Source organism: Zalophus californianus, chromosome 3, assembly GCF_009762305.2.
Source record: "Zalophus californianus isolate mZalCal1 chromosome 3, mZalCal1.pri.v2, whole genome shotgun sequence".
Lineage (NCBI taxonomy): Eukaryota > Metazoa > Chordata > Mammalia > Carnivora > Otariidae > Zalophus > Zalophus californianus.
The window spans coordinates 173,222,911-173,241,008 of NC_045597.1; the positions used below are offsets into that span (position 1 = coordinate 173,222,911).

At 34.8% G+C, this 18,098-nt stretch overlaps 1 protein-coding gene across 1 annotated transcript in view; it reads right to left on the reverse strand.

The window, feature by feature from the left end:
• ABCA12 (ATP binding cassette subfamily A member 12) overlaps positions 1 to 18,098 on the reverse strand; it is a 167,792-nt gene that overhangs the window by 88,135 nt on the left and 61,559 nt on the right. Inside the window, exons 4-8 of the mRNA XM_027590137.2 lie at positions 16,016 to 16,107; positions 12,821 to 12,918; positions 10,019 to 10,204; positions 8,154 to 8,332; positions 2,020 to 2,132 (exon numbers count right to left, since the gene is read on the reverse strand). Coding sequence (XP_027445938.2) covers positions 2,020 to 2,132; positions 8,154 to 8,332; positions 10,019 to 10,204; positions 12,821 to 12,918; positions 16,016 to 16,107 — 668 coding nt within the window. The remainder of the gene's footprint in view (positions 1 to 2,019; positions 2,133 to 8,153; positions 8,333 to 10,018; positions 10,205 to 12,820; positions 12,919 to 16,015; positions 16,108 to 18,098) is intronic.

Sequence of the window (18,098 nt, forward strand, 5' to 3'; positions counted from 1 at the left end):
TTCTTTGTCTGTAAAATAGAATAATAATTCTATCTCATAGACTTATTTTCATGAAGAAAGTGATTTAAGATAGTAAAGCCCTTAGAATTGACACAGAAAGTATTATGTCTTATTTTCCTTCTTTGAAAGAGCGGTATGAGACTTTCAAAGCTATCTGAACCCTGTCATACATTAGAGAGAGCCCAGGCAATGAGTGAGACACCACCCCACTCCCACTTAAATGAGTACACACTTAAAGGAGAAGTGTGCTGGTTGCACAAATACTGCTATAAGCCATGAAGACTAAGCACCAGGTGGCCTTGGCAACATGGCAGGTATCTGTTCCTGGGGCTAGAGATCCCTGCACTGTTGAGCTAGGGTCACTGGTTCAGCCTTCAATGACAAGTTTTAGTTCCCTGAAGAATTCCCAGAAATACCTAGAAGAATTTTTCAAAGACCACAAAATTTCTGCTCAAGCAGGTAGGGATTTGGAGCTAATGACTTTCAGGAATTGACTTTAATGCTACTGTATTAATCTTCAGATCGATGAAGTCACAAGTGTAAGAAATTAAAAAAAAAATGATTGTAAACACCTCAAATTTTATAAACAGCAACACATTTCTTTGAATGTATTTCCTGGTCAACCTGACTATCCAAAGACATGTTTTAATACATGTGAAAATCATTAGCATGTGCATAGACATGAGACATGGCCGTTCTTAAATATTGAAAACTGAGCTGTACTGTTCACCAGGAAAAGTGTTTTGATGCCTCAGTTAATTAGAAGTGCTGCTTACTTCTCTGGCTTCTAAGCAGAATGGGCTTTTGTCCTTTGTAAGAATTTTTTTTAACTTTATCCCTTTACTTTATATAATTATAAGGTGTGAGTCTGAAGATGAAAAGAAAAAGAATGGTAGCAAGAAACTCGAAGTTCTCAAGTCTTCAAAATGCAAATAAAAAAATACAGAGGACATAGTGTTTGTTAGCGTACAGTCTAGTTTTCTGACCTGGATTTTTTTTTTAAAGAGCAAGCATTTTTTTCCGGTGTTTGTCAAGACCATTAAATTTAACTACAATCAATCTTGCAAGCTAGTCATTAATTCTGTAATTGTAGATATAAAAAAATGCTCTAGCCTAACAGAAATTGGTTTCCAATGGTATGTTAGACCATCCAATGAGAATTCTTCAAAGCCTATCCAAACTTGCTCTCCATATGAAAACTAACAGTTTAAGGAGCAAGAGTATAATGAACAATCAGCTTGTGACCTGATGCTCTCAGGATACTTAATTTGTAATCTAAGGGTAAAATCCACATATTTGAAAGCTGACAAACTCAGCTGAGAAAACATAACCCTAAACCCATTCAGAAGAGGTAAATGTTAACCAAACATTTTACCTGGTACTTGAAAGTAGAGATTTATTCTTTACAGCCCTAAATTTTTGTCTATATGTGTCTGTGTGTATAGATCTGTGTATTTCCATGTATGTGGTATATAATGCTATTTTATATATGCAGAGGTGACATTACGTGACTCGCTAACAACATGCTCTAGCTTGTCTTACTAGGAATGACAGATTTATACCAATCTATTCACACACTGATGTTTGTCATGTATTTTCAAGATGGTTGTTTGAGGATATGTTTTTACCAATGAAAGATTCATCCTGCTTAAAAAGCCAAACTTTGAAAATGAGGGTAAAAATACTGCTTTTTACTGTGTAGGTTTTTGTTCCAAAAAGTGGTAGAAATCTATTTATTGAGGCTTGGTCCTGATATTTATTTTATATACTATATAAACATAGTTTTACAAACTAAGAGAGAGAATTTTCACCTAAATATAAAAATTCTAGAAAGTCACAGCCTCTTTTTCAGCCATTTCTCCCTTTCTTTGATTAGCCAGAGATCCAGATTTAGTCGAGGCATATTTGTCTACCTAAGAATAATATCATCTATAAATGATTACTTTGGTTGCACTCTGTTTTGTATTTCTAACAGGCTTCGTGTCACATAATTGAATATAGTAGATGGAAGTACAATACCTTGAGCTGGGGAGTCCAGAGTGTACAGCAGATGTTTAACAGATTTATGGAGAGTTCTGAAACCTTCGTTAGTTGTGACACGTGGATAAACCTTCTGCACCACCAGCAGCGCACTAGCGAGTCGAAAAACAATTAAACCAGATTGCATTTCAGGGTTTGCAGACAAAAACAAAAGGTTAATTCAAGGAGAAAATGGCTACAGTATAGAAAATTATTCTTATACCATAAGAGACAAGATGCTGCTTTTGTCATTTAATTACTTGTTTGTCTGTTCATGCACAAAATCCTCCCAAAATGTTGAACCAGACAGAGCACTTTAAAACGTTTCCTGGGGAGCCTGGGTGGCTCAGTTGGTTAAGCGACTGCTTTCGGCCCAGGTCATGATCCTGGAGTCCTGGGATCGAGTCCCACATCGGGCTCCCTGCTCGGCGGGGAGTCTGCTTCTCCCTCTGACCCTCTTCCCTCTCGTGCTCTCTATCTCTCATTCTCTCTCTCAAATAAATAAAATCTTTAAAAAAAAAAAAGAAACCATTTCCTGGATTCTAAAGACTTGGGAACTCAACAGCCTAAAAGTAAAGGAGTAAAGTTCACATCAGTTGTTTCTGTTAAGACTTAAAAAGTAAGTGGTTAGGAATAGCTACGTCTACTGAAAAGGTGTCTTTTTTTCTTTTTTAAGGTAAAGATTAAATAAGGAATAAAAATTATTTATGCATTTGATTAAAATTTATCTTTTGCTAAACAAATGGTAATGTTTTTGAAAAAGAAATGGAGCTTGTCCTAATTAAAGACTGCATTCTATTCTCTAAGTGTCCAATAGGCACTACTCCAGGGGTAGCTCAAAATTAATATTGAGACTAACTGGCATTATCTTCCTAGAATTTTTATGTTACAAATAAGATGGGCAGTCTGTACTGGGGAAGGCCAATCAGCAAATTCGCTTATATGTGAGTTCATTCCACATTTTCAAAAAGGAATTTGTTTCTTAAGAAACAACTGTTTCTTAAGTACATTGTATTGTCATTAGTACATTAAAAAAAGTTGTCGTTGTACATCTGAATGCCTCAAATACTGTGATTTATATCAATAATCAAGGACAATGCTTTAATTTACATGAGTAGTAACTAGAACAATAGGCTTCATTAATAATCTGCCATTATAGGGTTAATTGTACAAATTAGCTAACAGTTTTTCCCTATGTACCCTAGTCATCTAAAGGCTCACTCCAGCAATAGATATAGTATGTGCACATACTTTCATGGTTTTCTAAAATATTTTTGAAATTTTTAATATTTAGATTAAGGTCATTTTAATTTCAGTTCCCTAGCTATGAATAAAAGCTGTATTTGGAAAAATAAATTTTGAGTATCTTCTAGTTTCTAGTATAGTGAGGTACACATATAGATATGTGCATACGTGTATGTAAACATGTATGTAATTTTATTTAGTCATCTAATAATTCCATAAAGTCTACGTTATTTGCCTTGTTTTACAAACAGAAAGCTAAAGCTCAAAAAATTACATAACGTAGACAGGGTTACCCAGCTATTCACAAGTACAGCTGATTTTGTCTAATTTCAAAGTTTATGTTCTTTCCATTGTACAACTTGCCTCTGGCACAGAAACTTTGCGCGACATTGCTGGGCAGGAGGAGGGCAGAACATTTCTGCACAGAGCCCACGGGCATTGTTAATTCGTTATTGTGTTTGGCCATAGAGGCACAGCTGTATTTTTTTCATCTCTGCTCTCTATATATAACAGTGGATACCTCAGGAATATTTATATTTGCCCTAAGAATCTCCTGGTTCTCAGACTTTGGGGTGTTTCTGAACCCTGGTGACCATGGAGACCAGATAGAGGTCTCAGGTTATAGATTTCTGCCAGCCTTCTCCCAAGTTGGCCCTCTGCTTGAGTCACCTGATCTGCTGTCTCACAGTAACACCTTCAAAGACTGAACAATTGGCAATATCATTAAAGCTGTCAACATTATTGTTATGAATATCATTAATAAAATGTCAGCAGACTTAATTCATCTTTTTCTAACAAAACGTTTAACTTAAAAATAATGACACCTGGCCCTCATACTCTCTGAAATCCTTTGAACCATTTATTGATCAAAATATTTTTATTTCATTTCATAGACTTTTTCCCCTGCTCTTTATCATATAGAAATGGAAGTTATCCAAAAAAAGTCACCCTATAAGTAAAGATAATTTTATAAAAGAGTTTTCATGATTCGTATTTCAGCACAGCTTTCTCATAAATGGTGACAATCATATATTTTTTCCATATGTACTTCCTGAATTTTTTGAGATTGCTCATTTTTGCTAATTTCTGTCATGAGATTAACATTATATAATCTGGCTTTGGTGATGGGTTAATAATGATGTATAACTCAATAATACAAAAAGTTTTGAAGGAAATGACTAAAGTTTTTGTTGGGTTCATTTATCCCCTACCACTTGATCAACAAGGGTAAGATAAACCAATGAGACCCTAATTTGGTATACAGTAATTGATGTGAGGAAGTTATAGCTCTTAATGACACTATCAGTTTAATAACAATAATAAAGATTTATCTTTAAAAATGGTTTAAAAAGGTCTCTCCAACAGAAATATAATGCGAGTCACGTATTTAAATTTTATAGTAGTCATGTTAAAAAAGTTAAATGAAACAGATGAAATTAATTTTAATAAAATATTCTATTGAATCCAATACATCCAAAATATCACTTCAACAGCTAATCAATATAAAAATAATTAATGAAATATTTAAAGATTTTTATTGTTCTAAGTTATCAAAATTCACCATGAATTTTATATTTCTGGAGCATCTCAACTCAAATGCTAAATTTTCATTGAAAATATTTAATCTCAGGGAGTGTGGGTGCCTCAGTCAGTTAAGTAGCTAATTCCTGATTTCTGTTCAGGTCATGATCTCAGGGTCCTGGGATCCAGCCCTGGGTCAGGCTCTGAGCTCAGTGGGGAGTCTGCTTGAGGATCTCTCTCCCTCTCCCTCTGCCCCTACCCCTGCTTGCATGCATGCTTACTCTCTCTCTAAAAAAAATAAATCTTTAAAAGAAAAGAAAATATTTAATCTGCATTTAGATTTCATTATAATGACAGATGAAAAAGTAGGTTCATATACTAACATTGTTTCAAACATACAAAAAGATTTACCATTAACTGAATCAAATATCAGTGTTTACAATTTAAATAAAGTTAAAAATTCAGAGTTTTAGTCAAAATCCACATGCAATTATCATATTAGAAAGCCATATTAGATAGCCAAGGGCTACCATATTAGAAAGAACATGTATATAAATTAGCAATAATAACTAAATTAAATATTGACCACTTAAAGAAAACAGTTGCTTAGGGGAGCCTAGGTGGCTCAGTCATTAAGCGTCTGCCTTCAGCTCAGGTCATGATCCCAGGGTCCTGGGATCGAGCCCCACATCGGGCTCCCTGCTCCACGGGAAGCCTGCTTCTCTCTCTCCCACTCCCCCTGCTTGTGTTCCTGCTCTCGCTGTGTCTCTCTCTGTCAAATAAATAAATAAAATCTTTTAAAAAAAAAAGAGTTGTTTAAAGTCAAATGTCATTTACCTTTTTTTTCTTCTGGGGGAGGCGAAGAGCAGAGGGAGAGGGAGAGAGAATCCCAAGCAGGCTCCAGCGTGGGGCCCTACACAGGGTCCGGTCTCACAACACTGAGATCATGACCTGAGCCATCCAGGTAACCCAAATGCCATTTACTTTAAAATAACTTGAAGCCATTTCTCTTAGCTACTTCTGTGTTCTTTTTCATTATTATGTAGACAGTTTTACAACATTTGTAATCATTACCAGACAGATGCTGTATTGCATAATGCTATAATATACAATAATTTTATTTTAAATTTTAAGATAATTAACCACAGTAAAATGCCCATCCTATATAATTTACTTCACTAAAATGATGCCTGAAATATTTATTTATTTATTTATTTATTTATTTATTTATTTATAACTCTAAAGTATTTTTTGGATCGTCTACCTCCTATGGAATATTATTTAGTGGGATTTTTGTTTTTTATTTGTTGTTTCTTAACCAAACTTCAGTGAGGTAAAATTCACACAATAATATGCACCTATTTTAGGTGATAATTCAGTGAGTTTTAACAAATGTATATACTCATGTAGCCACCATGCTAATAAGATACAAAGCACTTCAATAATCCCCAGAAAGTTTCCTCATGCTCCCACCAGTTGTCCCGGGATCCACTGATCTAATTCCTAACAGTATAAATTAATTTTATCCATTTGAGAACTTCATATAAATTGAATAATATCTATATATCCAGTAAGTTCTTTTTTTGGGGGGGTGTCTGGATTCTTTTGCCAGCATAATATTCATAATATTTATTCACATTATTGTATGATTCAGTAATCTGTTTTTCTTGTTGAGAGGATTCCAATGTATAAATAAACTAAAATTCTTTTGCACTTCTATTTATGGATATTTGCTCTTTACCCCAAATTTTTAGTTATTACAGATAAGTCTGCGGTAAACATAGCGTACCAGTCTTCATGTGGGCTATGTTTTCATTTTATTGGGTAAATATCCAAGAGTAGAATGCTACATCCTAGGGGCCTACTGTTAACTTCATTAGAAGCTATCATACTGTTTTTCAAAGAGTTCTGTTTGTTCTACATTTTTGCCAACAGTTGGGGTTGTCCATCTTTTAAAATTTTATTCATTCTACTGAGTGTGTAGTGATGTCTTACTGTGGTCTGATTGTTACTTTGATTCTTTTTTATTGCTATTCTATATGATTCAAATGATTCTCCTTTAGTTGATTTATCTGTTTGCTTGTTAAGACAGAATATAAATAAGAGCAAGAGGATGAAGTGCCAAAATTCTGGGTGAAAATTACCCTAAGTGCTAAAATGAGGACCAGTCTAGAGAACCAAACTTCTTAATATCTTGCTTCTTCTGTAATTTAGTTATGATTGGCTATTGTGGAAAGAGCATAGGACTTGGATTCAGATTCCTTGACTTCAGGTCCTGCCTTTGCCACTTACTAGTTCTTGAACCTTGGGCTGGTCATTTGAAAGGATTTGTTTCCTCTTCTACAAAATGGGATATCTGTTGTCTCAATTCCAAAGCATTGTTGTGGGATCAAATGAGATTAATGTACCAACATAAGGTCTTATTATAAGGTCTTTGAACAAACATAAGCTCTTGGAAGCTTTCCAAAGAATATGAGAACACTCTCTTCTGGTATCTCAGACATTAGAGATGGAATACATTATGCTCCTAATGACATATTAGAGAGGCAGACTGGATTCTAGAGCTAGAAAACCCAGGTTTAAACCCTCCTTGCTGTATAATCATCAAATATTTAATTTTCATGACCTTCTTGTCAGCTCATTTATAAAATAACTAGTAGTTTAGTTGTAGGATTTAATGTGGTATATATAGGGGGCTCAGTAAAGTGTCTGATATGTAACAGACACACAATAATTGATAGTTATGGATGTAGTGTTGTTGTCATTTTTAATGCACATTTCCAAATTAGCTAGATAGGAGTCCAAGTCAAAACCTAAGTGCGAGTCCATTAAATTCTAAATGCTGGCCACAGTCTGAATGCTTTTATAAGGAAAATAGCCTTTAAAGGGGTTTCTCCTGCAAAAATAACTTCAAATCTTTGGTCATATATGTCAAATAAAGCCAACCCAATATGCAGGTTTAGAAAGATCATTTACAGGTTGGCTGCACATGAGGGGAGCCAACCCCACTGAGGTGGCTCAGTTTAAAACTCAAACCAACAGGTTGTTTTATATTGAATGGTATCAACTAAAACCCAATGGGAGAGTTTATTCTTGGGCAGTTTAAATGCCAAATGCAGAGTTCTGGTTGTCCCTGAATGAGCGTGAGCCAATGTTCTAACCTACTACTGGTCCTGTTACACACCTCTTTTTCAGAAGGTCTGCAATAACAACTGACAATAGATTTGTTAAGATTAGTGTCCCTCCTCATGTCCTCACATACTCTTGGATAACTCTGATGACTGCAGTGTGTTTTTTCTTTGCTTAACTAATACCCTAAAAAATATAAAAAGACTTATTTGTCCTACTCGATTCTTACATTTTCTTACCTATTTGCGTTTCGAAGAACATCAAGTAGACTGCTTAGTGTTGTATCATTCTGGAACACATTTGGAAAACTAGAAAGAAGCTTCCACACAGCAGTCTGCTCTTGGACTTGTGAGAAGAAGGACAGCATTTTGACCATTTCCTGAAATACTATCTTCTGGTTGCTGGGATTACTTGATATCTTACAAAATGACAAACAGGGCAAAATGGGAGTTCAGCATTTTTAATCACATGGCTTACTGTTTTCAAAAGCATTAAAAATTTAGATTTTCACATAATTCTGATAGTCATATAGTTCGAAGTCATTCTTCACTTGGAAAAATTATAACTATTTCTAATATCCTTAAACATATCCTTCAAAAATCCTTCAAAAATCCAAAAAATTGGATTTTTTCCTATACCTCCAAAAATTTTGGTTAACAGAGGTATATTTATACAAAATATTATAACTGCATTTTTGGAAATTAAAGTTAATTTCTTAAAATGAAATTAGCTTCTGAGTAATGTTTTTGCTTTTCCCTAGGATCTGGTTCAGGAGTTACAGACATATCTTCTAGTAAACTTTGTATTATTTATTATTTGGGTTGAGATGCTTAAATCTATATATATTTGCTACTATAATTACACATACACACATACTTAATGGAAGAAAATACTTCTGAAGTTCTGTTGCCATACCAGGAACTTTAGTTATAATAAATGATTTATAGTAAGTGAACCTATGTAATAGTCATATCTTATAACATAAGCAAACAAATAAAAACTGTGACTTTTGCTCCTGCTCTGGATCATAGGATCCAGTGAGTACTTTCGAAGTAAAGTATTTCTTCATTATATTCCAACCCAAAGTAATTTTCTTAATAAACTCATTCATACTGGTAAAGTCAGACTTTTGTTCAGTTGTAATTCAAGTTCTTTCATGCAGAGAATGTGATTTTGAACAATGTATTCTTAAGCATACATTCTACCCTACATGACTGCCCAATTTGTTTAGAAAGCATTTTAAGTGCACTATATTGAATTAGGGTTATTATAACAGTGTCTTATTATAACAGTGTCTCTAATCTGTTTCATTTAGAAACCTCAGATTACTAAAGGTAATTCAAGCATTCTGTACTTAACAAAAATTGTAATAAAATTCAGAGAATCAAGAGGAAAATACCAGAAGTGGATATGTTTCATTTATTCCTGTTTATAAAATTTTAAGAAAATTCTGAGTACTTTTGTGATCTTTCATTGTATGTGGGGTTTCATTAAATGTAGACTATGGGTGCCTTCTTTGCATCTAGTTTAAGAATAGCATATAAAAGTGGTCATTACTACTTTACAGTATAAAGTCCTTGCCCCTAATGTACAATGTTTTGAGGAGAGGGATATATTGTTCCATGAAAAATCAGCTTTTCAAAGTAGGTTTGATGTTAGTGAGAAAAATTAAAAAGATAACCCATTATTCTAATTTCTGAGAGTTACATGGCTCCAACAGTCAAATTATTAAACTTACATTACAGCCTGAGTAATCTTACTTAAATATCTCAGAGAAAAGTCTTCGTTCACCATATAGCAAAACCATCTACAAAGATGTGTCTACAACCATAATGCAATATTTTTGGTTCAACAGCATAATCATTTCAATCCTGCACCTTTAAATGGAAAGCAGACATGACTTAGAATTAGATACTGTGTGAATCTCTGTGTGAGGAATCCAAGCCAAGGGTGAGCACATATTTCAGTCAGCATTTCCCAGTCCATGTGGGCTATGGACTTACTCTCACTCAGGTTGAATCACTTTGTGGATACAAGAATGGAAACAATACATTTCCTTTCATTGCTTAAGAGGTCTTGATCAAATTAAAATATTTATACTCACCTGAGAGAACTGGTTTGTTAGTTCATGGAGAGAAGACTCTAAAAAGGTCATATTGGATAGGCAAAATTTGTGAAAAACGTTTTTCCCTAGAGTTGTCCAAGAGAAGGCATAATGAGCGGTATAGTCTGGATAGCTCTCACACAGTTCTCTTCGTATATCTTCTGAAGTTGAATTTTCCTCTAACAGCTAAAAATATATGTGAGAAGAGTGGGATAATAATGTTAATAAATAGAGATATAAAGTAGTCTAGTCTTCAAGGAAACTGACTTGCCTTCACAATAGCCATTTTAAAGGCCCTGCATTAAAGCTAGTAGTAAAATAACACTAAAATACATTTGGTTTACTTATGAAAAGTTACAAGAGAATATGTGAATATGGTAATTCTTGTCATTGTTATGTTTTAAATGATTCATATCATTTGATTACTTCATTTAAATGAACTAATTTCCTATCTCTGACCAGAGAAACTAAATGCACCAGATCTCTTCTGACAAAAATCTTCAGACTTAAAAAATCTGAGTTTTTCCTGGGCATTTAGCAGCAAACTTGGGTGTCCTAACTCTTTGTGACACTTCATGGGGCAATTGGCTGCCACCTTTGGAAGACTTCCAGAGAGGAAGAGTTCTGGCATTCAACACCCACAGTGTGATTTTTAGAGAAGTGGACCAACATGGATTATATTTCATTTATAAAAGCAAATGCTTCATTTAGGAATTATACATATGAAGAGAAAAGGAAAACATATAAATGAAAACACATAAAGGTATATAATTCACAACAGCAATAACTGGAAAGTGTTTCTGTAATGGAATCATGAGCCCTCCGTATATTTCACAGTACAGACCAGTGACAGAGACAGCGCTAATTTCAGGTATAATAGTGATCACATTCACCACTTTAAGTTGTTTAGGTATTTACAGAGCCAATTATACTTAGTTATAATGTTTAATGGGTTCTTCCTAACAATTAATTCTTATAACCCTGTGAGGTGAGGACCAATTAACTTTACCTTCCCCTTTAAGATTCTGTCACAAAAGCTATACTCTGCCTTCCAGAGTGACGCAACTTCTAAGTGAATAGAGCAAGACAGGATCCACTTAAGTCTTCTAGTCATTCATCCATACCTCTTTCTTAACATTACACATAAAGTCACTCCAAAATGATTTCTCCACTCATTTTTGCAAGGGTTGCAAAAAGCAGTAAAGAGAAAGCAACAAGAATCAGAGAGATTGCTGACACAGGCATCAATATGTCATCCTAATTTTTACATCCCTTCCCTGCTCCAACTACTCTAAAAATATGTATCTATACATAGAAAATTCATTTTTGACTTATCTCCACTGGATATATGACTCTGTGCTGCCTCACAAAATTCTGAAATTTCATTCCATATGAGAAAGAGAACTTGGGAGTTTCAATACAATGAAGCGGTATTTTTGAGAATAGCAATGTTACTCTAGATATTAAAGAATTTAACAGACCCAGTGAAGACTTTGTGCTTCTAGGAACTAATATGTAAGAAATAGAATGGAATAAAATAACTTTCTCCAATTTACATACTGGTCTGATTTAGGGAGCCTTTAAATTGGAATTAACTGGGCATATTGGGGTTTTCTTTATGCCAAATAGGGAGCTACAGGTATCTCAAATATTATTCTTGTTGGAACTAGACTTTCAACATCTAGATAAACTGAATGGGAAAGTCTTATATTTTAGCCAGCACTGGCATAATTGCCTTGATGGGTAATAATGTCTTTCTTGGAATTCTTTTTTATGTTGTCCTTTGGCTTATTTACATAAACCAGTATATTGAGATGCCTCACTTACACAGAATGTTAATTCAAAGGTAACTAACAGAGACATATTAAGCAGCAGAGGTTATGATCACTGGAATATGAATAAAAGTAAAGCTATGTCCTATATCCTATGTTCCATCCAAGTGGAAGAAATGTCTACTGCATAAAACATAAATACATTATTTAAAATGCATATGTGTGTATGACAAAGAGAGACAGTGCGTGACAGAGACAGTCTATTAGCAAATGTTGAAAAGTGATCCCTTTTTAATTTCTGAAGAGCACATAAAGCAAGGGTCAGCCAAATAAATGTATGAATCTGGCTGAATGAAAGACAATAAGGAAAAGTGGGGATTGTAGTCAACAGAAGGGTACCCATTCTGCCTAAAGGTATTCAAATTCAATTTCCTAAAGTCCTTACACACACACACACACACACACACATACACACACACACACATTTAGCTCACAGGCTGCCAGTTTATGCCTCTGATAGAATTTTTTTTCTTTTTTGCATTCTGGAATCTTAAAATATGAAGGATCTATAGGTAAACTCTCCAAACCATGCTAAAGAAAAGGATTTTACTACTTAGGGAGATGTTTTCCATAGCTCCAAATTTTCCAAAGGCATTATCTGTATGGATGAGGCAGCAAGTTTAGTGAGTATTAAAGCTTCATTTGCTGTCATATACCTTTTTTTCTTCCCTGTTTCAGAAAATTAGAAGATTATATATAATGCTACCTTATTTCTTACTAAAGGAAAATCTTAAATTTGATTAAGGCACTTAACAGAGAAATAAATGTCCAAGATGTTAAAGAATTCAGAATGTCTGAAAATTAAGCTTTTTTATGGAATAGCTCCTGAGAAAAGAATCTTCCTGAGATACTACTCCAAATGGGAGGGGTCCCAAATCTCTTCCTACTTGGGAGATCCTTTTATTAACCTCAGAGGCATTTGTTCAACTGCTATTTATTATCAGTCCATTACAAAACTGAGTGAAATTACCTTTTCCAAACTAAGGATCCGGGCAAGGACTTGACTGCCATTGAAAGTATCTGTTCCAGTATTTTCCAAAACAGAACTTGGACTGGGAAATACTGTAGCTGTAATAGAAGAAAGAACAGATTAGCATTCTAAACAGATACACAAAAATGGGCAGATTCACATAAGAATCCATAAATATCACTTGTGCCCTTACAACCCCCACAGCAAGAATGTGCTCAAATATGCATCTTCCATGAAAGTTTTGTACTGGCAAAATGGCAAATTCCGTCATTATTTCTTTTCACATAAAATTGTGATGGTTTTGGTCTGCTCTTGGGTTTTTTCCAAACCCTTTAGATGTCATTTGCTTTCATTCCAGTTTATGTCATTAAACTTCATCACCAATATTATTGCCTAATAACATGAATCATTTCTGTGCAGGCCTAGAGAATTTGAGGTGCCTAACAAGCTCCACAGATCCATCATATCTAGCATCTGTTCAAAGGATCTGCCAATGCACATCTGGTGATAATGGTTTTCTTTTTAATTATTCAATTGGGAGGCTGAAATCTGCTTAGGATCATAAATTCTTTCCTCCCCAAAGTGTTTTCTGAAAGATATTTCAGATCAAATAAATGGGATGAAGCAACTAGACCAAACTACAGTATACTCTAATTAAGTAATTCTCAAAGTAGCTTCATCTAGTACTATTTATGATGTGGCAGGGTGTTCCAGGTTAGGAGCATTAGCTAGAAGATTATGTTCATACCTATAGCATGGATGTTCAGTAAGCCAGTATGTTACCTTTTATAAATTTTGGACAGAAATACTTTGTTATACTCACAGCAAAGAATCTTAGTATTCAAAGATACAGTGATCTATCATCAGGAGGGCCTAGGTTTTGTTATGATGCCTGTGGGGCTGAAGAATTTACCAATTGATTCCTCTGGATCAGGCAATACATTTGTGAGATGAGTGGCCAGGGTAGAAACATAATCTGTGGCTACTGAGCAAAGCAAACCTTACTGGACCACAACACTATGATCTTATTTCTACTGTGCTTTAAGCTACTCAGCCAAATACCCTCAGATCATTCACAACAGAACATTAACTCCTCAGAACCACTCACTACTGTATTCCTACTACATTAACGCAGGATCTTTGTCATTTGGTTATTTGCATTGGTATGTTATTTAATGTCATGGTTTTTTGTTTGTTTGCCTGTAGTTCACATACAATGTTACATTAGTTTTAGGCATACAACACAGTGATTCAACTTCTCTATATGTTATGCTGTGCTCCCCACAAGTGTAGCTGCCATCTGTCACCAGACAACACTATTACAATATCAATTTTATTCCCTATTCCCTATTCTGTGACCTTTATTGCTATGACTTAATTATTTCATAAATGGAAGCTTGTATCTCCCACACCCCTTCACCTATTTTGTCCGTTCCCCTACCTCTTTCCCTCTGGCAACCATCAGTTTGTTCTCTGTATTTATAGGTCTGATTCTTCTTGTTTGTTTATTCATTTGTTTTGTTTTTTAGATTCCACTTATGAATGAAATCATATGGTATTTGTCTCTCTCAGTCTGGCTTATTTCACTTAGCATAATACCCTCTAGGTCCATTCCTGTTGTTGCAAATGGCAAGAGCTCATCCTTTTTTTATGGTGGCATAATACTCCAGTGTGTGTATTTCTGTGTGTGTGTGTGTGTGTGTGTGTGTGTGTGTGTGTGTGTGTGTGTACATCTTCTTTATCCATTTACCTATCAGTGAACACTTAGGCTGCTCCCATGTCTTGACTATTGTAAATAATACTGCAATAAACACAGGGGTGCATGTATCTTTTCAAATTAGTATTTCATTTTATTTGAGTAAATATCCAGTAGTAGAATTATTGGATCCTGTGGTACTTCTATTTTTAATTTTTTGAGGAATCTCCATACTGTTTTCCACAGTGGCTATACCAACTTACACAATGTTATAGAATCTTATATATCCTATGGCATTTTTAACAGTACTTCTTTTTTTTTTCCAGAGCACCAATCACGTTCTAAAGACACAGGAATCTTTGTTTCATTCACTAATATATCCCCAGGACATAGGACTGAGCTTACATGATAGCAGTCATCCAATAAATATTTGTCAAATGAATGTAAAACAGTCCTGCTGTTTTGAGAGTTTATTCCCAATTTATGGCTTCTAATGAGTGTCTCATGACTATCCGCATCAGAATTACTTGGTGTAAGGCTCAGGCAGCTCAGCCGGAAGGTTTTCTGAACAGTGAAGTGTGAAGTGCCCCTGGCCGGGCTATGAAGGAAGCACACAGTCCCACTGAGAGACTGGAATACTGAGCACTGAGGCGGAGGAAGGAGGGTACCGTGGAAAGAGTCCCGGCTTGGCTGTTGGTCTAGAACCAGGTCTATGGTAAGCACAGACAGGGCATGTGACTTTTTTTTGGGCTTCAGGGTCCTCCTTTGTAAAATGAGAAATTTGGGCAAATTTCTGAGATTTCATCCAATAACTTTTTTTAAAATTGAAGTACAATTAACACACAGTATTATATTAGTTGCAGGTATACAATATAGTGATTCAACTATTCTATACATTACTCAGTGCTCATCAGGATGAGTGATCCCCTTTATCTATTTCACCCCACCCACCCCACTCACCTCCCCTCTGGCATCCACCAGTTTGTTCTCTGTATTCAATAATCTGTTTTTTAGTTTCTCTTTTTCCCTCGTTTGTTCATTTGTTTTGTTTCTTAAATTCTTAAATCATATGGTATTTATCTTCCTCTGACTTATTTCACTTAATGTTATACCTTTTAGGTACATCCATATTGTTGCAAATGGTAATTTTTTTATTACTGGGCTTTCTAACCATCCCAGCATCATCTAATCGCAGACGACTGGAGTCCCTAGCCAATTCTGGGGAAGTGTGTGATGCTCAACATCATTATTTTGTACCACCTAGGCTTTTGCTCCTAGAAAGTATTTTAGTAAGAACTTAATTTCCAATTATTCTCAAGAACTTTGCATAATTGCACTGCCACACTCAGGCAACCTTAAGGAACATTTAGAATCTCTTGGGAATATTCTAGGCATTCCATCTCTGTTTGAAAAGTTAAAAGCATGACCCTTTCAAAGATTAGACCTTGCTGGCTGTTCCAAGAGGCCTGCTCTAAACTCGACAGAAGAGAATAGCTTACCCGATGAGGTGTGCCTTCCTTCTGGAACTTTGGTGCTCTGGAGTGATAAATTGCTGTCCTTCTCCAGGTTGGATGACTTTCTCAGAATTTCACTAGTGAAGAAAAAGCAAGAACTCTATAGCTTCACCCACATTAATTTCAGTTAGTTACAGCAATGTATTATGTGGCAGATTCCAGGGCTCTCCAAGGACTTTCAAATTTTTAATCTACTTTCTAGGATCATAATGGAAGAACTCACCTAACCATACACCAGTGAGTATATAAGATCTCCTACAAGGTAAATTTTTATTCAGAGAAAATGGCCTAGATGAAGTTTAAAATAGTTATTTTTATTTTAATCTTATAAAAAGGAAATTATTTTAAAAAGACATTAGTGCTAAATATTGAAAGTAATCATGAGACACACACGTATATATAATATATATAGAATATATATATTCTTTTATCTTTAATTTTTTATATATATATTCTTTTAAAAAGATGATGAATCTCAAACAGATAAGAGCCCAAGGGTGCTTCAGGGACTGAAACAAAGGTATGCTTATTTGTCAACCTTGAAAGAAAAATAAGTTTTATATGTTAAATTATAGATGGCATTTTGAAGACTATCAAAACTGAATACTTATAAGACAGATTCAAGGAAGAAAGGAAAGAACACACATTTATTGAGTATCCAGTCTGTGCCAAGTTCTGTGGCTGTTGTCATTACAGGTGGCACCAGGTGTTAAAGGAATGTATAATGATGTAAGTAGATCTTTTATTGTACTGAATGTATCAATGTGGTAATAATAGCATTGTGGTGCCAGGAATCTCCATACATCGTGATCACACTAGCTTTTGGAAGAAAACATGACTGGACCTTTAGTAACCTTCTTTTTGAAAAATTCACTGCCTGTTTGGTTGATTATCAAAATGGAGATAATCATATTTTCTTGAAAACCTGATATACTTAAAGTAAGTGCCTAAAATAAATGTATATATTTCGAGAGTGAAATCAGTTCAGATGCCTGGATGTGAATACTTTTTGGAATTCCTAAAAGTTGGTGAATTTCGCATAGTTGTTTATAAAAAAGCTTATGTAAGGTATATAAGGATGGATATGAAAATATAATAGTGAAAAGCAAGAAGTTCTACTCACTGCTGTGGTTCAATTTAACCTCCTTTTTAGAAGTAAGATCCGAATCATGGTTCCAGGGTACTTTGTGATTTATAATTGGGATTTTTTTTAGTGTGTCCTTTTAGTAAAAATGATAAAAAGAGGTGATATTTGTTTTCATTCCCTAGTGTTTTCCCAATATTCTCTATAAAATGTACTGGTTGCTCCAAAAGTTCTGCATTCTTAATGTATATTTGAATTATTCATGACCATGACTGTATTCCCCTAAATCTTTTTACATTCCTTATGCTGACTATTTGGATGGGAAAACTGCTTAGATAAAAATAAGAACTGACCTATACATTTTCCCTTCTCTCAACAGAAGTTTTAGAAAGTTTGAGAAAGTCGGGTTCACTTTTCTTTTTCTCAACATTTTTTTTTAGTTAGGCTTGAAATACTATAAGGAAGTCTACTGAATATCAACACATTTTAAAAATAAAGGGGAAAACTGCCTTCATAAAAATTTTAAGGAATAGGGACAGCAACAAAAACCAAAGGGAGAATGACAAAGATCAACATGAGCAAAGAAGAAGCAAGAGAAAACAGAGACTAAATAATATATGGGAGTGGGAGAGAAAAATAGAAGAAGTGATAGGAAACTAAGAAAATATAAGTTTAGAGAAGCAAAAGCTGCATACTAGACAGAAGACATCTTGCCCATCTTCCCACATTCAGAGAAGCACCCTAAAGCTATTCCTTCAAATATTCTTTAAAGACCAAACAAAGACAAGCTCCTCCCTTTCCCAGCAAGCCGCTGGCTCAGCAGGTCTGAATTTGCTCGACTGTAAAATGGCTGCTTCCAGACAAGCAACTATGGAGGCCTCTCTTCAAATAGGACCTGTCCTTGACCAGGAAGTACCCATGGTTACATTGTCACCCATTCATACATATTGGAGTGGGGAGGTGATACCCTCTCCTTGTATGTGG